Source organism: Physella acuta, unplaced genomic scaffold (genome assembly GCF_028476545.2).
Source record: "Physella acuta isolate Inbredline_101_S28 unplaced genomic scaffold, ASM2847654v3 ptg000374l, whole genome shotgun sequence".
Lineage (NCBI taxonomy): Eukaryota > Metazoa > Mollusca > Gastropoda > Physidae > Physella > Physella acuta.
Window position 1 is genome coordinate 463702 of NW_026731893.1, and position 26596 is coordinate 490297.

Here is a 26596-nt window from a genome sequence, read left to right on the forward strand (position 1 = left end):
TGTTGCCAAATAAGACAATGACAAAGATGAATGCAGGTCGTCACTAAAAAGAAATAATAAATTGCATTCTCTTACAGTTGCCTCCAGGAACAGTAGAATTAAGATAAAATAGACAAAGAAAATTCAAAGTCATGATAATTTTCAACAACACATGCATTTACATACAACAGGATGAACCTCATTTACTCAACAAAAGGGACATAACAAAAGTCAATTGACATGTTAATTAGCTCTGAAACAATACTTAGAATTACAGAAACAAACAAAAATCATTTTAACATTATTTAATTAATTATTAATTATGGCAGAGTGAGTCAGCATTATGTCAATAAATCACATATAACAATTGTTATGAGAAAAATAAATTTACATATATCACATACATTGCTTTGTTGTATTTTTTTCTCAGCTCAATTTGTTTCTAGGGTGTTGTTACAATACCTGTTTTATACATGCAGCATATGTTTAAAGCCTAATGACGCCCAACATTTAGAAACAAGGTGGGGAAAAAAAATTGTTCAAACATTCTCGTTTTGTAACGTGTGGAGGAAAAAAGTATTACTTTAAACCACATAGTACAACCTATGTAGTATATACAGAATGAACCACCCCCCTTTTTTTATAATCAGATGATGACATGTATCAGAGGAGGAAGTAAAAAGAATTGTGGGAACAAAAAGGTTGGCAACATGGGTGCGGTGAGAAAGGCTCATCCTATTTGCAGGCAGCATGGCATCTTTACTTGAGCAAGGTAACACCCAGGTAGAAGAAGAAGAAGAAAGAATTCTATTCCTAAAAATAGATCTCTAAATCAGTAAGCAACTAAAAAAAAATCTTTTACAATTTACAAAAGCATGTTAAATATAAAAAATTAATGTAAATTAAAATCCGTTAGTCATTAAACAATATTTAAAGTTTTAAAAGAAGTTTTATCCAACATCTTTTCATACTTCTGTGATGTATAATGTAAAAGTAAAAAGCTATTTTAACGTAGCTATGTTGGAGTCTTAGGCTAAAGAATTGTTTAAAAATAAACTAAGATATTGACACAAAACAGAAAATTACTTTTGAGCCAGACAAGAAATGGCCGGAATAAAGGGATTGGTCAGTTGAAATACTGTGATTGACCACTGGGATTGTGGCAAAGACAAGCAGATCCCCCTGGACATTCCATCCACACTGGAAAGGCCATCAATAAGTGCCAGTTAGAACCTATTGAGTTTAGAACCTATAGAGTTTAGAACCTATAGAGTTTAGAACCTATACAGTTTAGAATCTATAGAGTTTAGAACCTATAGAGTCAAACCTATAGAGTTAGAACCTATAGAGTTTAGAACCTATAGAGTTTAGAACCTATAGAGTTAGAACCTATAGAGTTTAGAACCTAAAGAGTTTAGAACCTATACATTTTAGAACCTATATATTTTAGAACCTATAGAGTCAAACCTATAGCGTTAGAACCTATAGAGTTTAGAACCTATAGAGTTAGAACCTATAGAGTTTAGAACCTATAGAGTTTAGAACCTATAGAGTTTAGAACCTATACAGTTTAGAACCTATAGAGTTTAGAACCTATAGAGTCAAACCTATAGAGTTAGAACCTATAGAGTTAGAACCTATAAAGTTTAGAACCTATAGAGTTATAACCTATATTAGAACCTATAGAATTTAGAACCTATAGTTTATTACTGTAGAAAACATCTTGGCAGTTAAAATTATGAGAAAAACAAACAATACACATCTATGGCAAATAAACAAAAACAATGGAACAAGAAGTAAAACAAAAAGGTTCATCTGAACTAATTTACATCAAATTAAACTAAATAACATAAAGCTAATTCTACTGATTGAATGGTAAGTAACTGACTAGTCAAGACACGTCTTGTAAAAACACACTATTTTTTTAAGCCATAGAATTATTTTTTCAAAAAAAAAAAAAAAAAAAAAAGACAAAAGGTTATTATACAGTTAAAATTATCAAATAGAAACCTGACTCCAAACAAGCTTAGTGAGATGAAAATGATTTCAAAGAAAAATTACAATGAATTTAATTTTTATAAAATAAAAATGTATTACATTAAAATTTTAAATTAATAATGTGCAACCCGCAAACGGATAAATACTTAAAAATTAAAGATAATTTCTTGAAGATAGCTTTAATTAGTATATCATCCTAATAAAGTTTGACCATATTTTCATTTCTCATTGACAGAATCATTATAAATAGGCAACGGATGACCCTCACTGTTAAAAACAAAATCATCAAGGGAGATCAAATTAAAATCATCACTAAATATCAGATACAAATATTTGAGTGTTTCCGACAAGAAAAAACTCTCCATTTTATCCCGGAACCTGGGGTTCCCAGCATCCTTGACATTGTTGATTGACGAGTACCCTGACTCCGGCAGCTTGGTGTGCTTCTCAAAGGCCAGGAATATCTGCCATGCCTGGTCCCTGTAGGTCTCATTCCTTGTCAGGCGGTACAGGTAAAACATACTCTCCACAGTTTCAGGTCTCAGTAGGTTGTGGGCATCTAGGGGCTGAAACAGAACAAAACCAATTAGTATTCAAATGTTTCTACTGGGTATTGAAGGGTTAACACTAAATATTTATTTTTAAAATATTTAAAATGGGTGTAAAGGATTTTAAAAATTACATCAAAATAAAGTATTAAGCCCAGCTTCTAACTTCTAAGGAATAAAAAAAAAAACTATTATTATTCTGTTTCTATTGGGTATTTAAGTGATAATACTAAATTATTATTATTATATATTTAAAATGGGTATATAATGGTTAAAAAATTACATTAAAAAAGCCCAGCTTCTAACTTCTAAAGAACAAAACAAAAAAAACTATTATTAGTATTCTAATGTTTCTACTGGGTATCTAAGGAATAATACTAAATTATTTTTATCAAATATTTAAAATGGGTATATAATGGTAACATATTTACATAAATAAGCTCAGCATCTAACTTCTAAGGAATAAAACAAAAATATTATTTCAATATTTTTTCGAGGGGAATAAACATTTAATTTTTAAAATATTTTAAGTGGGAAATTAAGGGTTAAAACAAAAAAACAATGCATTAAAAATGTTAATTGGGCAAATACAAGCATATGAAAGAAATCTATCGTGCCAGCATTTTCTACCTTTACAATAAGATCCTCTTCTACTCCCTGGGCCAAGTTGAAATAAACTATTTCAGGGCTGAGCTTTGTCGGCATCCTGTTGTACATCTCATAGCAGGTGTTCAACAAATCTTTAGCGTCTTCCAGGTACTCATTGCCCATTCCGTGATGGTAGGCCAGGGCAAGGGTGGCAGGGTAAAAGCACACAAGATGGTCCTGGAATGAGATTTGTAGCATGATGGTGACACAACATTCATTAATTTTCAAGGTCAATTAATTTTCGAACAGATTTTTAAAACTGAATAGATTGCATTAAGGATAGTATGGGCCTTCAACTAAAATGCCTTTTATATATCCAAACCTGGGGGGGGGGGGGGAGGGTGGAGGGAGAGAAAAGAGACGACATACAACTCAAAGGTGTAGCAGCAGCCAACATTTAATGTTTGAGAATTGCTTAATTCTTTGTCCTGTGTGCCTGGCTAATGAGCATAGTTTGAGCCAGGTTAAGTAAGTTAAGTCAAGAGACAGAGAGAGTAGGCAAAAGAATAATGGAAAATATTTTTAAACACAAGTTGGATTAAAGATGAATGATTTTTTTCATCTAAAAGATTTTAAAATACTGATACAAACTGGATAGAAGCACAAGAATTTTAGGAACAGATAATATGATCAAAGTGACTTCTTTAAACAACAAATCCACTTACCATTTTGGGACTAAAACTGCGGCCACTTAAGAGCTCGCCTATAAACAACAGCTTGCTTGGCTCTGAACGTCTCATAAGTGATTTTTTAACTCCACGATAGCTTTCATCAAAGTCCTCTTTGAAACTGTTTTACAAATAAACTATTTATAAATTCACTAAAATCTAATTAATTCTTTTATTAGTATTTTCAAAATCTATTATAGATTTCATCAAAATCATCCTTTAAAGTGTTTTAAATAAAAATGAAGTTCTTGTCTACATAAAAAGCTAGTAATGCAGAATCATCATCATCTGTTCCTGTTCATACCCAAGACACATGGGGCAGATAAAGTAGTCTATCTGTTTCAGTAACCTCGGCATATGAAGGGATTGTGTGGTCAGCACTATGCCCAGCCGCCTTTGCTTCCCTAACGTGAGTTAGGTACCCATCAGAGCTGGTTGGACTCTAGCACGTTCTATAGACTTGAACCCGGATTCAAACTCCAGACTTTCTGGTTAGCAGCCTAGCTCTCTACCGCTAGGCCACGCCGCCCCAGTAACACAGAATAATTATATAATAAAAGTTTTCTAAATAATAATAGTATCACTTATTTTTATCACCTAAAACAGCAATGACCACACTATCACATATATGACTAGGTCATTGAAACAGATGAACTCTACTTCATCTGCCACATGTCTTGGAAGCGAACAGGTACCTTGTATAAATCATATTAGAGTGTCAAAAACTCTAAATACACAAGCACATACACTTTTGATCCTTCTGGCTATGGTGTAAATATATTGCTTTTGTGATTGAAACATCATTATATGTAAAACACACTATCCCTTCAAATGCTGAGGTCACTAAAACAGATGAACACTACTTCATCTGCCCCATGTGTTTTTTGGGCAAGAAAAATGGTGATTATGTAAAACATTTATCTTTGAATCCTTGTTCAGTAAATAAAATGAAGTCCATTCTCAAGACCAGTCATCAATGGGGCACAAATGGTAAAACTCACACATGGTATATCAAGAAGAAATATACCTAATGCTCACTGGAGTTTCTCAAGCTGAATATTGGATTATTACCAGGATTTTTATTTCATTTTTTGAACTAGTTTATCATATATAATAGTTTATATTTAAAGATTTTTTTTTAAATAACCATTTGCAATCATTTTAATTAGATTTTTCAAAAAAAAAAATATTTTAATTAGTTTGAACTTCTTACACTTTTAGTTTCTTCCCACTCTGAAGCCATTGTTTTAAAAGATACTCGTAGTAGCTGTCACCTCTAGCACCCAGGGTTATGGTCCCTGCCGGCCGGAAATCTCCAGAATTGGCGTTAATAAAGATTGGGACAAGGCCATCTGTTTTAGGAAGCTCATGGACATGCATGGATACCTCATGCACAGCATCCTAATGATAGAAGAAACATAAATAAATAACAGAAAGTTCCTTTGTTAATCCTATAATAGCTGATTTGGTGATTACATGATAAGATCAATGATAGGATTAGGCCATAGAAGAATGATTTTTTTTTCATTCAAGCAGAAATATCTGCTTAAATATCTGCAAAGAGCATATGTTTAAAGTTTAAAAGATGAATTAATGTACCGACATTTGAATTGCATAGAGGAGTTAACCATTTTTTAAAAATTAAAACATTTTTGACACAAACTGAAAGTTAATTATATAAATGGATACTATGACACCAGCTCATTTGTTTACATGATGGAATTAAGTTTAAATATTCGTCAACATTTTTTATACAACTATTCTTCAGCTTCTGTATACAGACTAGGGAACTACTAGTCTAAGGGACTACATAAATATTTAAACTAGGAACTGCATAAGTATTATAACCACGTGAAAAGCAGAAGCTAAATTATAAATATAATAACCAGTTTCTACAACAGAAATGCTGAACACTAACTCCACACCTGTCATTATTTATAGCATCTTTACTACTTCTTTAATCCTGACACTACGCAAAATTAAAATGACAATTTTTAAAAGTAAAAATATGGTACCGCAAATCTTGGATTTCCTGTTATCAAGGACAAGTCCCTGAACTCTAGCTGTATGGTTGTCACCTCTGATGTACTGCTGTCTGGGCCCCATTTTGGTGGCCTTGCTATCCCATTAGCGAGGTTCACATCGGAATAAGGAATCTTTGAATTGTGGTTAAACGCATTCAGAAGCCTTTCGCCTAAGTCAATCTGTAAAGATTTTGTTATGATAAATAAGATTTTGTTATGATAAATAAGCTTTTGTTATGATAAATAAGTTTTTGTTATGATAAATAAGTTTTTGTTATGATAAATAAGATTTTGTTATAATAAATAAGATTTTGTTATGATAAATAAGATTTTGTTATAATAAATAAGATTTTGTTATGATAAATAAGATTTTGTTATAATAAATAAGATTTTGTTGTAATAAATAAGATTTTGTTATAATAAATAAGATTTTGTTATGATAAATAAGCTTTTGTTATAAAAATAAGATTTTGATATAATAAAAAAGATTTTTTTTATAATAAATAAGATTTTGTTATAATAAATAAGATTTTGTTATAATAAATAAAATTATGTTAAAACATGATTTTGTTATAAAAATATATTGCTCATTGAAAATTTAAAGCAGGTAAAATAAAAATTGTATAGTAAAGTTTTTGGTAACTTAAGGATAAAAAAGCAAGAACAAAATGGTTTGTTGTAAAGAACGATAAATTTTGTTAATGTTGCAAAGCCAAAACTTTGATGAAGAAAACATATTGTTGATCTGTCTAATTTATTTCATTGATGTTTTTTTCTTCATAATAAAAATTTTTGCAACATCAAAATTTTATGTAAATAACTTCACATTGTCAGTCTTTCTTCTTCTTCTTTGTTCTTAATTTTAGTGTTTGAAGGGATCCCCTACAACACAATTAAGTATACTTGTCAACTGGTTATGTGCAACTGAGGGCATAGACTCCAATTTTAGCCTGCTTTTCTTTTTGGATTTGCTTCCATAGACTTTGTCCAACCAAGAACAAACTACAAGGCAGCAGTTGTCTCTCCTAGAAGAGTGGCTGTCCACCATGAGCTTTACCGACTCAACCATGCCGACCCCGCATGGCCAGTCTTATTTGTATACTGTCAAAGCCGTGTGAGTATGAGGATTTAAGTGTGGATGTAACAGGAAGCACTTACTGCCTTAATTTTCATCACTTCATGCCCAGTCAGATGATAAGCAGCAAGCAGCGCCCCCAGGTTGCGGATGGTGATCTCAAACAAATTGACATATTTATCAACATTGAAGGTCAGCTGATCTTCTACCCAGGCCTTTGCCTCGTCATACTCTGGAACAGATCAATGCAAAGTTATTTCAAGCAAACCTCACACAATCTCAACTACCTAAAACACATAGGAGCCTAGTAACTTCCATTTAAAAAACACAGCAAATAATGTTTTAATTTTAGGGCTACATCACATTTTGTTTATTTAAAAACATCACACAATCTGAATACCAATCACATACAAGCGCCTAGTAACTTCAATTTGAATACAAAGCAAATCAAGTTTCAATTTTAGGATTTCATCACATTTTTCATATTAAAAAAAAATGATGCAAGTAAATGAAATCATTTTTAGGTACCCCTGAGACAAAAAACAAAACAAAAGAGAGGTTGTGTATAGCCAAGTATTGTCCAGGGCAGACAACTCTATTCAATCTGTTCAACTATCTGCCCTTAGTCTTCAGGGCTTCAACTAACTAAATAACTGCATCTTTTTTTTTATAATTTGTTTAAAAAATAAACAATACCAGAAGAAAAAATCCTTACCTTCTTTGAGTCCCATAATGATCAAGGTATCCAGGGAGTCAACAAGAGTCAGACCAGTCCCAAACCACTCTGAAGAGGTTTTACTAAGGGGATGTAACTCGTCCTTACCCCAGGCATACTTTTTATAAGCACTCCATGCATGCTTAAATGCTTCAACAACCTGTTTCTGCCTGGGGGTCTGTTGCTGTCCTGTGTGAAAACAAAAAGAAAAAACACAAAAACATAAATGTATATGAATATTATGATTATAATCCTCAAATTTGTATAAGAGCAAAAAATGTTTTCTCTTTATTTTATTTTAAAGCATCTTTAATTGTAAATATTAACACAAAAATTAACATGATTTCGTTAATTAAGTTGCAAGGTCATTTGTTCTGAGCAAAACAACCATATTCTGGGATCAAAAATAATATATAATTTTATTTAAAAAAAAAATTTCTTGTTAGCATAACAGAAATGTAAAATATAAAGTTTAATGTACCTCCAAAAAAGTCGTATGTTGAGATAATATGTTGTTTAACTGGGTCCTAAATAAAAAAACAAGTGATACAACATTAAAAATTAGCGTAATAAATGAAACTTAGAAAGAAATAATTAGAATAAAATAAATGCCTACACCTGCAAACTAAAGAAATTAAGAATTGATAAAGATCACAAATTTTTGAAAACACAAGAAGTGGGGACGGAGTGGTCTAGTGGTAGAGAGCTGGACTGCTATCCCGTAAGTCTCGAGTTCGAATCCGGGTTCAAGTCAGTAGACCATCCCTGAGTCCACCCAATTCTGATGGGTACCTAACTCACGTTAGGAAAAGTAAAGGCGGCTGGGCATAGTGCTGACCAAACTATCTCTTCATATGCCAAGGTCACAGAAATAAGTGAACTCTACTTCACTTGCCTTATAGACCGTCAGGTTTAAAAAGGGAATTTTACTTACTTACTTATTAAAAAGCTAGTTTAATATGTATTTTTCTGATTACCAGACTTAAATTCAAGTTACTGATTAGTTAATTTTTTTTTATCCAAATTAAATCTGCAGTATAAAGGGTACAAAAACAAACTGTTATGTTTAGCAAGTCACAGAAAGAAATTTAAAAAAAAATGTTAATTGAATTAATGGGATAAATCACAAAATGATTATTTTCTTTAGTTTTTAATGAATCCATATATATATATATATATATATATATATATATATATATATATATATATATAAATATATTTATATATATATATATGTATTTTTCTTCTTACCAGGCTTACATTTAAGTTACTCATTGGTTAAATTTCTATCCAAATTAAATTTTCTGTATAAAACACAGGGGACAAAAACAAAAGGTCTGGCTTAGTAAGTTACAGAAGGAATTTTTAAAAAAAATGTTAATTGAATAAATGGAATAAATCATAAATTAATGATTATTTTGTTATAGTTTGTAATGTTTATAAAATTTATTGTATAATTTATTTATTCAAGGAAAACAATTATATATATATATATATATATATATATATATATATATATATATATATATATATATATATATATATATATATATATATATATATATATATATATATATATATACATATATATATATATATATATTGCAAAATGAATGTGCACAGTTTTAGTCTTGTTGGACAGCAGATTATTGAATTTTGAAGTCTGTGAAAAATGCAAAAATGAGAAAACATAAAAAGAAGGGTGGAAAAAGCAGCAATTCCCTTTTCCCAAAAGACTTTCTTTCTATGAAAAATCCATGTTACTAAAAAAAGTACATGTATATGTTAAAAATAAATTTTAGAAAGGGGGTTTTTTGTTCAGGGTGAAATACAAAAGGTAATGAATTTATTGATTCTAATGGTTAAACCTCATAAAGTCAGAAATCAAGTACTGTTTTAAGAACATTTATTGACACACCAAGTTAAGCTTTGTTGTTGGCCTATCTACTAATATTATCATCTCATTAATTAATTTTAATTTATAAAAGTTTGAAGATACTAGCTGCTTGTTCTGACATTACTCTATTCCTTTATTTTAATTGTCATGCTAGCCTACAGCCCCCACCCCCTCTGCTTTTTTTATTAACGCAAGAGGATCAGATGAGCCTAAATTAACAAATATTCAATCAAGTGTAATCAAGTATCTATGCAGTTAGGGTCATTTGCTAGTTCCCATAAGTAGTTTCCATCAAAGAATAGCACATTTCTAAAAAATAAACACACTGAGACTCTATTGTATTATTTTCAGACTACAAATGAAAGCGTAGATTCTAAATAATATATGCAAGTTTATACAGGCGATTGATTTGTTTATCTAGTAACAAGAAGGCCACCCAGAACATGCAGTTGATTTATAACCAATTGAATTGTTTAGGTTAACTCTAATCAAATAGGATTGGTCAGTTGTATGAGTGAATCTATTCCCAGTCATTATTTACTAGCTTATACTATGCAAGCCAATAGATGGAGCTTGACATCAAATCTTAACTTCTATTAAACCACATTTATCCATCCTTTTTTAGAACAAAGAATAAGGTCTCTATACCCAGTAGGTACAAGAATGCTTAACAGATGTATAGGTTAAGGAACCTTATTATAAATATGCTCAAAGATAGAAAATATCTGAGAGAATTAAATTATTTTTGATTTTTAAAAAAAGTGTCTTTTGACCTTTGACCTTAATAAACAACACAAAAAAAACATGCTAGTGTACCGGATTATTTATGAAAGGGAATTTTCTTTCATTCTCAATTAGCTGGTCTTGAAGTGCCTGTAAAATATAGTATATTTTTTAATGTTAAAGCATTATTTTTCATCAATCCTTTTGGAAAGCCAACTTGCGATTTTGAAGTCCTTCCAATGAATGACGAAGAATAGTTGAAATCTGAAAGATTTCAACTCTTGCTTTAAAGAGACATGTAAACAACGGTCACTCTTAAAACTACAAAACAAATGCTCAAATTTTTTAATCTTTAATAAGTTAATAAAGAAAAAGTACTTTTTTAAAAAGTATTTTCTTTATCAACTATATATCAAGTATAAAATATATCCACTTATAAAATTTGATTTGAAAAAACCTATTCTTGTTGGGGTTTTTTGCAATGTAAAAATAATAATGTATCAAGCACTTTGCCTTTTTCTTAAGATCTTCCAGATTTTTGTCCAATTTCTGTACATCTGCTATTTGATGTAGTTCTTCAAAGGATTCCGATTCTTTCTTGGGCTGTACTTTATCAAATTCTGGCCTGTTTTCATTGGACATTAAACTTGGCAATACAAATAAAGCTATCACCACTGTTGACAGAAGCACAATGCCAATAATCAAGCGTTGCAAACTGGATAAACGACGCCAAGACTGTAAAAAAAAAGTGAGAAGTAATAAAAGTTACAATGCCACAAAATTTTTTTTAGAAATAAGGGGACATAAAACAACCCGATATGCCATTATTCCATTTGTGTATTGGAAAATATTTATTTTATTTTATCTAATGCTGGGCAGGAGAGATAACACCACAAGTCCCCAATTTGGACACTGGCAGATGAGGCTTGTCAGCTGGAGACAGCAACTCATGTAGGAGAGAAAATTCTCACTGGAGACTATAACTTCATGAGTACAAACATAAACAACGGCTGCTTGTTCTTGGGTGAATAAAGGCTAAGGAAGCAAATTCCGAACGAACGTCTGAGTCAACGTTCATATGGTACAAAACATCCTCACACACAACACTTACGAACATCTGAGTCAATGTTCATATTGTACAAAACATCCTCACACACAACACTTAATTGTGTTGGAGTGAAATTCCCTTCAATAGTATCAGAATTTATGTTGTAATGTATTTGTAAAACATAAGGTTAAAGAATACTAACCCTAAGTATAGACTGCCGCTTCCTTGTAACATCACTAATCGAGTCACTGAAGGCGCCCAAATTTATAGTCACATCTCTTTTGAACGTAGAAGACATAGCTTCGGTTTAGTTTATATCTTTAGCTTTATTAAAGTGAGAATAATTAATTATGAATTAGCATAGATGTACTAGTTTATTTAACTTTTATTTTTTTTCTTGTTATAAAATCATGTTGCATGTTTCATTCTGCGAGTGAATAAACCTGTAAAAGAGGAGAAGAAAAACCATTTTCAAATTTAGTAACTAAAAAATAATCACATTTATCTGGGTTTTTTTTTTTCAGAAAAGGCTTTAGGTGGTGGCTGTAGTGAAATACAGATTTTCACCATAAATTATTTGAAACTAACAAACTTCCATGGCCATGCCATCCCCTTTTCAGGCATAGAACTAGTACTAAATCTAAATAGGTTCTAGAACTACTAGTATGTGATAAGCTACTAGATTAAAAAATTAGATCAGTGGTTCTTAACCTGGATTCGATCAATATGCTTTGTGATAGGATTTTGTCAGTGCGGATGATATAATCAGCGTCCTTTGACAGCTCAAATTCTACTACGACATAGTAATAAAATTGTGCTAGACCTAGATAACACAGAGTGGTACTGTGATATTTCTATATTGTGGAACGATGGACTTCACAACACACATGATGCACCAATCGTGTCATCTCCACCTATAAAGCGTGTAATTATATGTTGTGGCAAAATACTTTTTACTACTATTCTAGATCTAGTAAGACTAAGAGCCTTTTCAGAGGTGTTTTACTATTTTCCATCATGTATTCAGTTATCAGTCTCACTAGACTATAGTCACTGACTATAGTGACACTATAGTCGTAAGTCATTGTTTTTAAGTTTCTAATCTAGCAAGATTCTAGATCTAGCCTAAGACTGAGTCAGTGAGTAGTAGATCTAGTACTGAGTAGCCTAACTTAACTTGTATACCACACAAACATGTTGGTTGTTAGTTGTTGACTGAATGAATGTAGCAGGCTGCTCCATACTACTACTACTATGTACTATGACTAACTACTCTAAAAACTCTAAACTTAATTTAATAACTTAACTTAACTAAACTAGATTAAAGTCTAAATTATTTAAAATCAACCAAAGTAAAAACTTTCTTATTTTTTTATAGTCTAGATCTAGATTCTAGAGGTAAAACTCCATTTTAGCGCATTTTATTCGCAGCTTTGCATATTTTATTATAAACACAACCGAAACTCACACAAACGTTAGGAAAACACCAGGATTACAGCAAGATCTTGAATCTACTTATTTTTTTTTAATAAAATGTGAGTTTTAATTAGAAAAGGAAAAAAAAACATTAAAATGCATTAGGACAGTACCAATTAAATAACGTGTGATCGTCAGCGGGAGAAAAATCCCTACACGGTTGAGGGTTCACAGTGAGTTCATATTGACTTTAATTATCAGCATATGTCATAGCTTGAGCAATAGCTATTTGAAATGGTACTGGCCTCAGTTTTGGGGTCATTGTGAGTTCATAAAAGTTAATTTATAGTATCATGCGTGGGAGATACTTGTAACAATACAACCTTAACCGCCTTGCAATTGTAATGTCACTTGTGAGTTTTACACTTCACCCATTGCTATATAGATCTACTATATGAATATCTTAACTGACACTCGAACATAGATCTAGCACATTCATGGAGATTGAATATTCCAAATTGTGATTTTTCTCAAGTTTTGACAAAAGTAAATCATCAAAACTAAAACATAACTTCCTAAAGAAATAAGCCCAATGTTGAATGTTTTCCTACCGTTTTTGTGTGTTTCGGTTGTGTTTATAATAAAATACAAATTAATACATTAGTTAGGCCTAATTATTTTTAATACGCTCAGTCTGTGACTGGAGGTGAACGGGAAGCAGGGAATAAAATACGTAAAATTTTAAAATGGAGATTGAGTTTTACCGACCGATTCTTAGTTCTAGATCTAGATTAGATATGATCTAGAATCTAGATCTAGATTTTCTAGATTCTATCTGTTGAATAATTTTGTACTGATGGTTCTGCAGATCTTGACTCGATTCTTGATCTAGATCTACAAATTCTACATTTAGATTCTCTAGGCCTATTCTTTACTTTGGAAGCAGGGGGGACCAGGGTGAGATTTTTTAAAAATAAATTGTATTTATCGCCCCTTCGTTGATGTGTACGATTTTAAAAATAAAATTTGCAACCGGAAAATAATTGCCCATAGGCCTACTAGATCTACGAGTTACTTTATCATTGGTCCTTGTATTTTCTGCCAAAATGGCGGACTGGCTAAACTTAGCTCCTCCGCTTTTACTTTTAATGGTATAGTATTTGAATCATTCTTTTTTTTTATTTATAAATTGATCATAAATTGTATAATTTAAATCTCTCTCTTTTTCTAGAGTAATAGACAGTAATAGAAATAACGAGTGTACTTATAAATTAAATTCACGCGAGTGGTTTCAACCCAGGCTAGTCCGCGCACGGTAGTCCGCTAGTCGGTCAAGTCTAGCAAGTAGTAGAGTCTAGATCTAGATTTAGATCTAGATATCTAATCTTAGTAGTACAAACTACAATAACTACACGTACTCGTATACCTAGATCTAGATTCTACATGTTAAGGGTTATCCATCCATAAATGACGTTAGGCTTTTTTGACGATTTTTACCTCCCCCTTCCGTCACACGTCACTAAAAGCCAGACCCCCCCAATGACGTCACACCTCAGCCTACATTACAACCCCCCCCCCCCCACCCCTCAAAATTGCTGTTGAATTGTTCTTAAAACATAGAGTAACAACAGAGTATTTTGATCAATTCCTATTACAATTTATTAAAACCGTTTTCTAAAATGCGAATTAATGGCTAAAACATTGCTTTTTTGTAATTCAAAAAGTGACGTCACACTATCAGAACCCCCCACTCCCCCTCATCACACACCGTCACAAAGTTACAGACCCCCCCCCCCCTGTGAGTGTGATATCATTTATGGACGACCACTTGCAAAAAAAAAGAATTTATTAAGAGATGGGCCCAGCCTTAGGCCTATCTACTAAACTATCATCTAGAGTTTCGTAGGCTATTTACTATTTAGGCTAATATTTATTCTACTTGTTCTACTCACCCGAAGGGAATGAGTTCGGATCTTGATCTTAAATGTAGAACGCCCTTGAGTTTACCCAGCTCTGAAGTACTTGACTCATGTTGGTTTGAGTTAAACGGCGGTTGGGCATAGTGATGACCACACCATTTCTTCAAATGCTCATACTAAAATGAACATCAACTCTGTATTTGTGGTTTAGATTATTTAGCTAAAGTCGCTGAAGACTACACCTCAGTAAACTTCAGATTTAATTAAAAATTTTGGAGAACAGTCCTCAAAACTTATTTAGGTTAATTATTTTTTTAACTTAATAGGCTAAATTGCATTCATTTTAAGTTAATAAAACACCAAATTTAAGGTCCAAAATCAACCAACGGCTGTCATGTAGTTTGTTTCTGGATGGTCAAAAGGCTATGGAAGCAAATCCAAATAGAAAAGCATGCTGAAATCTGCCTCTACTGCACCCAACAGTTTGAAACTTAATACTTAATTGTGTTGGAGGATATCCAACGAAGTAGATACAAAATACCAAATACTAAGAACAGAGGTGTGGGCTTGTAGGTCATCTTTGTCTATAACCGGGTGGTGGGGGGGGGGGAGTTAAAAAAGTATGACAAACAAAATTTTTTTTTTAAAACTAATGATGATAGAAACTAAATTTCAGCCATTATTTCATGTTTTAAAAAAAATGTTTTGTAAATTGTTACTGTTACAAAAAAAAAAGATTAATATGCTCAATGTTGATACAGTTGAAGAGTCTATTGTCTCAAGCTGAATAAAATCTAATTAAGATGTATTGTTTGCTCTATTCTTCAGGTGTATTTATGTGAATGCAGCTTAGAATTTGTAGAAGAATGTACTCTCAAGGGGTTTACACCCAATTTAATGTGTTCAACATGTGAACTGATGGACAACTTTGATCTTAGTGTTATCAAGTCAGACTGTTTAAATTGTTGTCAAAAAGATCAAATAGAACAAACAGGACCTACAGTCAGTTCATTTTTATATTCTTTTATATATAGTGTATTTTTTTTAGTTTAAGATAACATATGGAATATTTATATTTTAAAGAGGCATGTTTAATTAGTTTTTTAATTACATGTATCTATGAAAACTTTGTTAATATTACAAACAGAATATTTTATTATGCTTTTTTTTTCCAAGGCCCCAAATATAGATTATATTAGATTGTGAAACAAAGGAAGAGGCTTGTAATAATTTTTTTCTCTCTACAGAAATACCCGTTCGCTGAACTAGTGGTATGTGGATGAAAATTAGGAAGGTTCCCACAAGTACAGGGTGGGTGATTTTGATTTTTTAACTGAAATATTAGTAAATTTATATTTGTTACTGGTACCTACAATATGTAGTGTGATTTTTCGCACTGCTATATTTAATATGTTGTTCTTTTACTAGTTCTTACAACATGTTATTTTGCTAATGGTTACTACAGTATGTAATGTTATTTCTTACTGGTACATACAAATTGTTCATTTGCTGAGCACCCTTTTGAACATGACAGTCCAAGGGCAGGTGAAGTAGAGTTCACCTGTGTCAGTGACCTTGGCATTGGAAGAGCGTGGTAAGCACAATGCCAAACCCCCCTGTTACTTTCCCTAACATAAGTAAATTACCCATCTGAGCTGGGTGGACTCGAGGACATTCTACAGACTTGAACCTAAGATTCAAACTTGTGACTTTCAGGTTAGCAGTAGTATGCTCTGCCATCCAACTACTCTGTCCCACACATGTTCATAATGTTGTATTAATCTGTTACCTGTACTTACAATATGTTGTGTTGTTTTACAGCATTTGTTAAAAGTGACCGTCCAAACCAGTTCCCTGGGCTATCTATTAAATACACCCGTGGTGCTGACCCAGTTATTAAACTGCTGGACGAGAACCGAAATGTCGTGGAAACGTTGGGAATCGACAAATGGAACACTGACTCTGTTGAGGAGTTCTTCCAAGAACATCTCCAGAATTAATGTTTTTTTGTTTTAGTGATGACATGTTTTTATATTGATACTGGAAATCAATAACTTTTTTGTTTGTTTTACATTACTTTTACACTTGAAAATCTTGGAAAAGTTTACCTTTGTGAGAGACAATGCACTGTTTTGTTTTTATAGGAATGAAAAATTAGACCTTGCCTGTTGGGGGTTATAAAAAATATTCAATTACTTTTTATTACTCAGTGTTAATTACATTTTATTAATACAAATTAATTACCATTTACCTACCCATGTTTCAGCCCTTTTATTAACCTTAGAATTATAATACAGAAAAATCTTGTGGGTTCTGAATTATTTAAAGTCAGAAGCACATCTTGTTCTAATTTGCTTATACTTTAAGGCCCTCAACTGGCGTGGAATACCAAAGTTATGTGTCTATGATGTTAAGACAAAAAACCAGATGGTGTGTCTAAACTGATTTTTTTTTTGCACATACCTGAGGTGTTCATTCATGTAATTACTTAACATGACATTGTGCATCTTGATAAGGTGACTGTACGAGGTAGCTTATACTGAAAATTTATTTATTTCAAATATAAACTTGCTATGCATGATAAATTGAGTATTTTAGTTTCATTGTTTTAAATGTTATTTTAAAAACTGCCAATTTAACGAGAACCATTACATTTAAATTGAATGTCTTGGGACTATTTTGGAAAGAAAAGTAAAACTACATTGATTTCTTGTTTTAATAAAATGTATAAGATGTAGTTGTATAAAAGTTTAATGATGAATGTTTTAGTATGTCTGTTTCCATAATTTATATAAGTGTGCTATACAGATCTGACCCTGTGGGTTTTACTTGGACAGAATTACCTCCCATTGGTTGGGACTGAAGTAACAGTACATAGAGATTAGAATTCAGTCATTCTTCTTTCTGGTTGTTTAATTTTAGTTACTGGCTAGCTATGTTTAAAGTGGATGTCTTTGAAATCCATTCCAAGAGCAATATACACTATTCGATTTCAATGCTAAATCGTGTTTGGCAATGTCAGCCTGTTTTTTATTATGGAGTAAGTGTAAAGTTTTATTTTGATGTCCATTTGTGGATGTGAATGAGATTAAAAAGTTTATTATGCTATGTTTTTTCTTTACTTTGCCTTTGTTCGCACTGCATCCAAAAACAAAATAATTCAGCCACACTTGAGGAATTATTTGTAAAAATGAACAGAGCAGTTATATTATGTGCTGATTAAACATTAGGCCTGTATTGGGAACTGCACAGTAAACAGTTGAATTCTACTTCTGCTGAATGAAAAGTGATAGTGGGCCTATCTTCTTTTTGTCCCCATTTCTCCCCACGCTTTCCATATTATCATATGAGTTGGCTTATTATCAGTACTTTATGGAGTATGTTAGGTGACCTTTCCCCCAACACTTTGTCCTATCCACCTTGACCATAATATGAGTAGGCCTATTGTTATTTGTGCTATACATCCTCATTGTATGTGCAGCCTGAGGCTACATAAGCCTAGATAACTCACTCGTATTTTAACAGAAGAATATTAATTGCCTAACCAAAGCATACATGTAACTCCTAAGATTTTATCCCCAACCCACAAGACCTGATAGTGGTACACACGCTGATGACTACTAGCTGATCATGTTGTATTAAACTCAACCTCAACAATCCTTACCACATCCCAGGGATGGAGAACAGGATCAGTAAAATGTGTGGGGTTCTCTATAAACGATGTAACTCTTTTTGAGAGGGGGGGGGGGGTGAAATCACTCAAATAAATGCACATTATTTTATTTGTGTTCACAATTAAAATACTTTCTCTATACAACAAAATTAATTAATGAAAAAACATGGCTCCTCCCTTACTGTTAAAATTAATTTAGGGGAGATTACTCTCACAGTTCATCCACGTTCATGATTGGGAGGGAGGGTTGATCCAAGTCATCTTCCCCGAACGAAATCAAAACATAATTTATAAATTTATATAGAAAATAATCAGTCTACTTAGTTAACCCCCCCCCCCTGGATATCTCAACTCCGCTATGGAAAGTTTCAAATGAAACTGTCACGAGTGCTTTGTATAAAGAGGGGGGGGGGGGAGGTTCAGAAAGTGTAACGAGACAATAGCATTTAAAGAAATATTGTTAGAAACGTAATTGATCACTTAAAAGCACCACCGACGTATTCATAAATAATTAAATATAGATCTAGAATCTAGATTTAATCGCTAATTTCTCATGGCTGATATCTAATATAGGCTGAAAACAGAGTTTCTTCCAGGCATCTCTTCGGGGGGGGGGGGGGGGGGGGGGGGGCTTCCCCCGAAAAAATTTTACCGCCCCCCCCCCCCCGAATGAAATGAAATTTATATAGAAATATATACTTTTAACAGTGTCCGCCCCCCCCCCCCCCCGAAGAAAGTTAGTCTACCCCCCCCCCCCCCCCCGGAGAAAAAAGTCTGGAAGAAACACTGTCTGAAAACAACTAGGCCTAAATCTAAACAAAACGTTATTAATAAGAGAGTTCAGAGATATAGACTCTAAGTATTATTAAGTATGAAGTAAGAGTTTAAGACATTTTAATGCTTAAAATATTTTATTGGAAAGATCTAACTAATGAGTAATGAGAACGTAAATAAATAACAAATGAAATACAGAAATAGTTTTGAGGGAATCGGCTAAGAGGGTGGGAACTGTAATATTGTACAACAGTACATTTATTGTCATTGTGCCATAGACCGAGATTTTCTAGAAGAACAAAGTAATTTATTAATAAATCTAGAATCTAGATTAGATCCATAATGATCCAGGTAATGTGAGGTAATACTATTACTAGCGTTACTGTAAAATACTCGTACAGGTGCACTTCCGGGTGAGTATGCCGAAAACAAAATCGTCTTAGATTTCATTGAGAAATCTCTGTGACTCATTTTTACCTACCTTGTGGAAAGTTACGAGCTTTCATATTTTTCTCTTGGTACTCACACTCCGGTATAAAATATTGTGGAATAATTCTTCAGTTCGGGTTTGTTGAAATTATTATATAATCTAGAATAGCATCTAAAAAACCGTGGATTAAAACTAAAAGATTCAGAATATTTTGAATTATTTTCTGGATTGTTTTTAATTTTTAAAGAACAAAACAATGAATTATGAATCATTAATCTCAGTCATGGCAGTGGCATCTAATATTTTTAAACTAAGTAGGTAAATCAAGGTCTATTAGTTTAACTTTAAGCCTAGAGCCTAATCATGACATTTACTGATTTAGGCCCCCAATGCCATTAGCCCACTAGTCTAGCTAGTAGCTAGGATAGCAGCCTACTTCATAATAATTAATAATATTATATTTTAAGTTTAATATAATATATTGGATGATATTTCGAGCTGTGCCTTTAGGATTTCATAGTGTCATCAGCCAACCAATCAAACATGAGCTTTCTCAGTGTTTTGCTTGGTATCTGACGTCACGCGACATGAAACACCGAACCCCCTACTTCTTGTCTCAAAAGTCTGACTCCTCCCCTCCATATGAGTGCGACTTTGTTTATGTTTAATATGTAATATGTAGGTCTATGAATGACCACGAACATTATGCCAGACCCATTGAATTTTTTTGTACTAAGTAACTAGTCACTGAAGGTGAGAAAAAAATCAGTAAATTGAAGTTAGATTTAAATGACTTAAAGAGAGTGTAGATCAGAACTTGAAATACAGAATTAGGATATGTCAGTCCTATGAAAAGATAGTCGGGCAGGAGTATGTTTGAGTTGTGGGTAGACAAGGCTCGTTAGCTGGGAACAGCAATTCATCTAAGAGAGAAAACTCCAAAATCAAACAACCTGCAGATTGTTCATGGGTGTACACATGCCTTTTAGCAAATCATGAATATATTAAATATATTAAAATTAAGAATGAAGAAAATTTAGGTCAAAATGTTTGATAGAATTCCTAATATTGTATGCTAGTAAAGTCAGTAAGTGTACTGTTAATAATCCATTTAGTAAATTATGTTATTTTATAATTAAAATAACATTGTTTTTTTTCTTTCCAGGCTGTCTGATGATTTAAGAATATAATTAAAATTTTAAAATATCCAATCCTTGAATGCACAGTTTTCAGTTATATGTGAGACCATCTTTGACTTAGATAGTTTAAAAATGCCTTCAGGCAACTTAACTGTGAATGAAGCAGAAGTGGTCAAGCTTATTGCAGAATTCCTGCAAAACAGAACTCTTAATATTTCTATGCTCTCTGTGGAAAGAGAGACTGGGATTATCAATGGAATTTTTTCAGATGATATGTTGTTCTTAAGGCAGCTCATCCTGGATGGGCAATGGGACGATGTCATTGATTTTATTCAGCCACTGATATCTATAGAAGCGTTTGACAGGTAGGCTAAGTTTAAATGAAATAATTACATACTTAATAGTTTAGTTTACACAGACATTACATACAGTAGAGAGTAGATTATGCTAATAATAATTATGCATGTTCAGGAAAGTTATGCCTAAAGACTAAATATAATGTAATGTTGATGGAAGAATGTAGTCTTGCGCTATTTAAAAAAATGTCAGCCTTATTACTAAATATTTTTTTTAGGCTTATGATTAAAAAAGCAGAAGTATTACAGTAAAATACTTTTTATATATCAAAAAGCTTTAATACAACTTAATCTATATATATTATAATTCTCTTCTTGGAGACCATAGAAAGCACCAAGCTGTAAGCGCGCTCCCTACAGTACCACCCCCACCCCTACATGGTCTGGTGAGCTGTGGTTCACGCTAAATGTTTACAATTGTAGAGCCGGGTTTAGTGACGGCTATTATGGGCAGATAATTTAGTTTGAAACAATTTTAAACTTAGGGGAGGTAACTAAGAGGAGGCTGCTTTCACGGGGGGGTGTGTAGGGGTTGGGGAAAGGAGGGGAGGTTATCGTCCTTAACGAGCTACTGATAGTGTTTTAAAGCAAATATATTCAGTGGCAGCATTGATACTGTCGAATTCACAAATTTGAATTACTGAAAAGTAGAAAATAAAACAACTAAATAGCGGCGTATGATACGCCGCGGGTCGGCTCGTACTGTCTAATAGACAAAGGCTTGATTAAGGGTGCATTTTAAAATGTGCTCATGTTTCAAATTCAACTTTCTGCAACAAAGATGCCAACATTAATTATTGTATTTCTTTATTCCTCCTCATTCTTAGCAAACGATTTCAATATGTTATACTGAAGCATAAGTACCTGGAGCTGTTGTGCATCAAGTCTGAGCCCAATGTGATGCAGAACTATGAAACAACTGTTGATGAAGTGGTTAAATGTCTAAACACTCTGGAAAGCTTATGTGCTAGTAAAGAAGAATACAGGTGAGTGAGTGATGGTCAGTGCAGATAATTAGAATACAGGTGAGTGGGTGATAGTCAGCCCAGTAAATTTGATTATAATATCTGAGTGAGTGATTGTTTGTTCAGAAAAAGTTTGCTGTGATGAGAATAACTGTTCAGGTCATTGTTGTGGACTTAAGATAAGCTTTTAAAATGACCACATGTAGCCCCACCTTAAGCTTTTAAAATGACCACATATAACTCCACCTTTGCAATATGCTGTCCAGCTGCTAATGTTAAAACCATATTTCCCTCAAGTTTTTGCCCTCCTCCCCCCAAAGTCTATCATGAAACACCTACTTAGAGTTTGAAAAGTATGAAAACTAACTTGATGTTTAGTATGCATATAGGGCTGGTAAGTAGGTCACCAACCAGTTCTATGGCTCAATAAAACCTGCATAAGCCATAGAACTGGTTGGTGACCTACTTACCAGCCCTATATCTCTATGGTCAAATTCTTACAAATGGTAGCTGCAGTGAGGTTAATTCAGTTGTTTGTAATTGTGAGGTAGCTATCTGTTCAAATTCTTAAGTTATTAGTCATATATTAAGGAAACTGAAAATAAAACTATAAATTTAAAGCCTAAAATAACATAAGTATTTTTAATTAAACCAATTTTTAAAAGTTATTTTCTTAGTGGTTTAGAATTATTGTTGTACATTAAGTAAAAAGAATGCAGAAAGACTGATATTGCCTAGTTTTAAAAAGAAATAGCTTAGCTCTGAAGAGTAAAAGCAGACTTTACTGTGGTATTCAGTATGTTCTTAGAACATAGTTTTTAGTTAGTTAGCAAAATAAACTTAGTGTACAGCAAATCATAAGCTAAATTTGTGCAACTTTTTTTTTATCTCACTAGCAACCTATGCTTTTTGTTGTCACTGCCAAAGCTGTCAGACCACAGTGAATACCAGAACTGGAATCCTAGTAATGCAAGAGTAGAATGCTTTAGACAGGTAAGAGTGGAGTGCTTCAGAAACATTTAAATATACTTTCAAAATCAGTTTTTAACATGAGTAAAGTGCTTCATTTGTGTGAATGTTTTTAAAAACACCGTAATAAAAGGGGCTGAAAATAAAACATACTTGCATCCTTTAATAAAGGCTTTGGTCGCTCATGAGATCTCTTACATATTTTAGCAACCCAATCTTTTATTCAGCAAAATCAGTGCATTCGAAGTGGGTCAAAATTGAATTACAAGATTTGCCACAAACCCACAAAAAAAGCAAACAAACAAACAGACTAAAAAATGTGGACTAAATAAAAGCTTTTTTGAAACATAATACAGAAATCTCAACAAACATTTTTGAATGAATAGCATTAAGCAGTGAAGTTAATATACAATTTAAAGCTACTGCAGAAAATATAAAATTTGCTGAACTGTTAAAACTGATATAGTCTTGTCAAAGAATGAAGTTGGAACTATTTATTTTATTAAAGATACATCTTAGTTTTCTATCACCCTAATACTTTATGATAAGTGAAGTAAAAAAATTGCTCGACCATTAATTCTATGATGGAACTTTAAATTTTTTCATTTATTTGATAAAATATGTACCGGGTTGAAATAGGTCCAACTAAATACTAATTTAACTAAACCTAAGGAATTTACAATTTTTAAAATTTATTTTGTAAAAAGTTTATCCCGGTTGAAATAGGTCTGTGTTAATTTTATGATGGAACTTTAATTTTTTTCATTTATTTGATAAAATATGTACCGCGTTGAAATAGGTCTAACTAAATTATAATTTAACTAAACCTAAGGAATTTTAAATTTTAAAAATTTATTTTGTAAAAAGTTTATCCCGGTTGAAATAGGTCTGTCTAAATAAAAATTAAATTTTGTTTTTCTATTTGTGGCCACAGGTGGAGCCATTGTTAAGACCCTACCTGCCCATAGAGAAAAAAGATGAACAAAAGAACCAAATGAGCTGCAATGATCGCCTAATGCAGCTGGTCCTGAAAGGGATGCTCTATGAGTCGTGTGTTGATTTTTGTCAACAGCAGGTGAGTAGGTTTAAAGTGATGGCTGCTTTAAAGATAGGATTTGTTTATCTGATTCATAAAATGTGTGTAAAGCTTTGGATTAGTTTTGTTGTAAATGACATAGGATCATGCCAAACAGCCCTAATATTAAACAGGTATTTGGGTTCTTTATAAAAAAAAAAAAAAAAAAAAAAGCAAAGTTACACTTTCAGATATGTAACAGAGTTCACCTGTTTCTCTGACCTCATAATATGAAGGGATGGTGTGGTCAGTTCTATTTTGCTTCTATTTTGGTATCAAGAGTCAGAGATAAAACTTACCAGTTTGTTTTAAAATAGTTATAGTACAAAATAACATGCTTTAGTAATATTTCTTTTGATATGTCCAACATCCACCTGGAAAAATGTCAAATAAACTTGAATTGTTTATGGAAATATTGTTATTGAGGCGGTCTAGTACATCTGTTCTATTGTTTTAATCAGTCAATTTTAAAGTTATGGGGTGGCATGGCCTAGCTGTAGAGAGCTGGACTGCTAACTCGAAAGTGTCAAATTTGAATCCGGGTTCAAATAAGTAGAACGTCCCTGAGTTCACCCAGCTCTGATGGGTACCTAACTCACGTTAGGGAAACAAATGCGGCTGGGCTTAATGCTGTCCACATTATCCCCTAGTATGCAGATGTCATTGAAACAGATGAACCCATGTTTCTTAGGCACAAACGGGAAAAGATAATAATTTTAAAGTTGTTTCATTTATCTTATTTCAGACAAAAAATGGTTTTTAAAAAAAATGGATTTTAAATAAATAATTAATGATAATTAAAACTATTTAATCAGGCCACAGGTGGGCAGGGTGGTCTGGCATATTCCACACTTCTCAATGACACTGGCTTCAGCGATGCAGACCTCTCCCTGCTAGCCTGGCTGCAGTGTATCCCCTTCGAGGTGTTCTCCTGCCCGTTTGAGCAGAAGGCTATCAATGTGGACATCAGACCTCTCATCAAACCATCTCTGGAGGCATCGTGGTCTGAGCAAATCCTAGTGACGCCCATCAAACCTAAGATGTTCCCGCATTCAGCCGTTCCGTCGGTAAGGTCGAGGTCAGAGCTGATGACAAGATCGCTGAATCCACAGTTTGATGGATTATCTAGCGGATTGTGGCAGGGTGAGTTATAGTGGATTTAACTTTTAAAAATCAGAGATGAAAGAACTAGAAAAAATTAATTATGTTTTATTTCTATCAAAAGTTTAAAAAATGAATGCAATAGAATATATTGAAATATAATGCTGTAAAGTTTATATAATAAATATTGTAGAAAAAGTTAAATGATTATAATTTTGTTCTTTTTATATCAAAAGTTTAGAAAATGAATGCAATAGAATATAGTGAAATATAATGCTGTAAAATTTATAAAAAATATTGTAGAAAAAGTTACATGATTATAATTGTTATGTTTCTTTAGAATAATAATCTACTTTTCTGAAATATTTAATAATTTTCTGATACTAATAGCTTTTAAAAAGTAAAAAAAAAATGTCTTTATAAGAATAATTTTACTTTTCTTGTACAACTGTTCTTGTACATATGTTTTAATTAGTCTATGTTAAAGTGGTTTCATTTTTATTTATCTTACTCCAGCCAACTATAAATTTAAAAAAAAACTTAAATTATAATTGACATTATTGTATCAGGCCAGAAAAGAAGTGTATTATTTTTAATTATTAATTACAAAACTTCTCTTTTAAGGCAACCGACTGGAGTGGTCTACTCCACCATCTCAGAACGCGCTATCGCAGTCCATGATGCCTGCCGGGAATTTACTGAACAACCGAGACCCTATGCTGATGTCCATGGACAAGCTGTTCTCTGAAGGGGAGGTTATCGACACAAGGGCTTCGATTTCAGAGGAGCTCAAAGGTTCTCCCAGAGTTAACCTTAGTATGACCAAGGTACCTGCTGTTAGCATAGGGCATGGATACTTAAATACTGGACACATAATAATTTCAAATCTCTATATGTTTGTAGTGTGTGAAATATCATTTCAGAAATTATTGAATAGCTGTAACTAATATTGTGTATATGGATTATGTATATGGATAAAAAGATGAGAATCTACTATTATTATCAAATAAATAATATGATTTGCACTGTTTTTTGCTGGAAATATTTTTGAACTGCTCCTATAGGAATGGTATTTTGAGGCAGAGTAAGAATAAAATAATAAACATAATAAATTATGATAAAATTAAAACTTGTCTTTACTAAAAATTGTTTAATGTTTAAAAAAAACCTAGCAGCGACAGAATTTAAAAACAAAAAAGTATTCTGATTTTAATTAATTGATAATATATTTATATGGTCTCAAATCGGCCTACTGTTTATGCGATTTTGTATTTGATATATAAATATAACTTCACACTCATATTACCATTTTTAACATCAGAATTCAACAGAAGAGGGATTTCATTTTGAAAATTGGTTAATTATATCTGAAGGCATCAAACAGGCCTTCTGTTTATGCATTATTAGTATTTGATTTGTGAATATTACATTTTAAAAGCAGATTAAAATAAAAAAT

At 32.4% G+C, this 26596-nt stretch overlaps 3 protein-coding genes across 4 annotated transcripts; 2 read left to right on the forward strand and 1 right to left on the reverse strand.

Annotated features, from left to right (window-relative positions):
* Positions 1-1962: 1962 nt before the first annotated feature.
* On the reverse strand, positions 1963-13612 carry LOC131941821 (endoplasmic reticulum mannosyl-oligosaccharide 1,2-alpha-mannosidase). 2 transcript variants are annotated; one of them, XM_059301367.1, is made up of 12 exons: positions 13594-13612; positions 11526-11647; positions 10789-11010; positions 10369-10425; positions 8137-8182; positions 7656-7844; positions 7024-7172; positions 5857-6045; positions 5055-5242; positions 3839-3962; positions 3156-3350; positions 1963-2543 (listed from the first exon to the last, which is right to left on the reverse strand). In XM_059301367.1, exons 2-12 carry the CDS (start codon positions 11619-11621, stop codon positions 2196-2198), a joined length of 1803 nt encoding a protein of 600 aa, XP_059157350.1. In that variant the 5' UTR covers positions 11622-11647; positions 13594-13612; the 3' UTR covers positions 1963-2195. The 2 variants fall into 2 exon arrangements, with proteins under 2 accessions (XP_059157350.1, XP_059157352.1); XM_059301369.1 differs by lacking the exon at positions 10369-10425.
* A 176-nt stretch (positions 13613-13788) lies between these two features.
* On the forward strand, positions 13789-17222 carry LOC131941839 (selenoprotein F-like). Its single transcript, XM_059301402.1, has 4 exons — positions 13789-13890; positions 15487-15660; positions 15906-15969; positions 16480-17222. Exons 1-4 carry the CDS (start codon positions 13846-13848, stop codon positions 16656-16658), a joined length of 462 nt encoding a protein of 153 aa, XP_059157385.1. The 5' UTR covers positions 13789-13845; the 3' UTR covers positions 16659-17222.
* Positions 17223-19533: 2311 nt separating this feature from the next.
* Positions 19534-26213, forward strand: LOC131941842 (WD repeat-containing protein 47). The gene is made up of 7 exons (XM_059301404.1): positions 19534-19671; positions 20701-21039; positions 21858-22016; positions 22892-22988; positions 23899-24039; positions 24855-25182; positions 25765-26213. Exons 2-7 carry the CDS (start codon positions 20807-20809, stop codon positions 26085-26087), a joined length of 1281 nt encoding a protein of 426 aa, XP_059157387.1. The 5' UTR covers positions 19534-19671; positions 20701-20806; the 3' UTR covers positions 26088-26213.
* The last annotated feature ends 383 nt before the right edge of the window (positions 26214-26596 follow it).

Bases quoted from the DNA above. Each gene is read 5' to 3' on its own strand.
- LOC131941842 (XM_059301404.1), top strand. From the start codon at position 20,807: ATGCCTTCAGGCAACTTAACTGTGAATGAAGCAGAAGTGGTCAAGCTT. The intron at 22,017-22,891 runs GTGAGTGAGTGA...TTATCTCACTAG, and splicing joins GCTAGTAAAGAAGAATACAG to CAACCTATGCTTTTTGTTGT. The intron at 22,989-23,898 runs GTAAGAGTGGAG...TTGTGGCCACAG, and splicing joins GAGTAGAATGCTTTAGACAG to GTGGAGCCATTGTTAAGACC.
- LOC131941821 (XM_059301367.1), bottom strand. From the start codon at position 11,621: ATGTCTTCTACGTTCAAAAGAGATGTGACTATAAATTTGGGCGCCTTC. The intron at 6,046-7,023 runs GTAAGTGCTTCC...AAATCTTTACAG, and splicing joins AAGTGATGAAAATTAAGGCA to ATTGACTTAGGCGAAAGGCT. The intron at 2,544-3,155 runs GTAGAAAATGCT...GTTCTGTTTCAG, and splicing joins AAGAGGATCTTATTGTAAAG to CCCCTAGATGCCCACAACCT.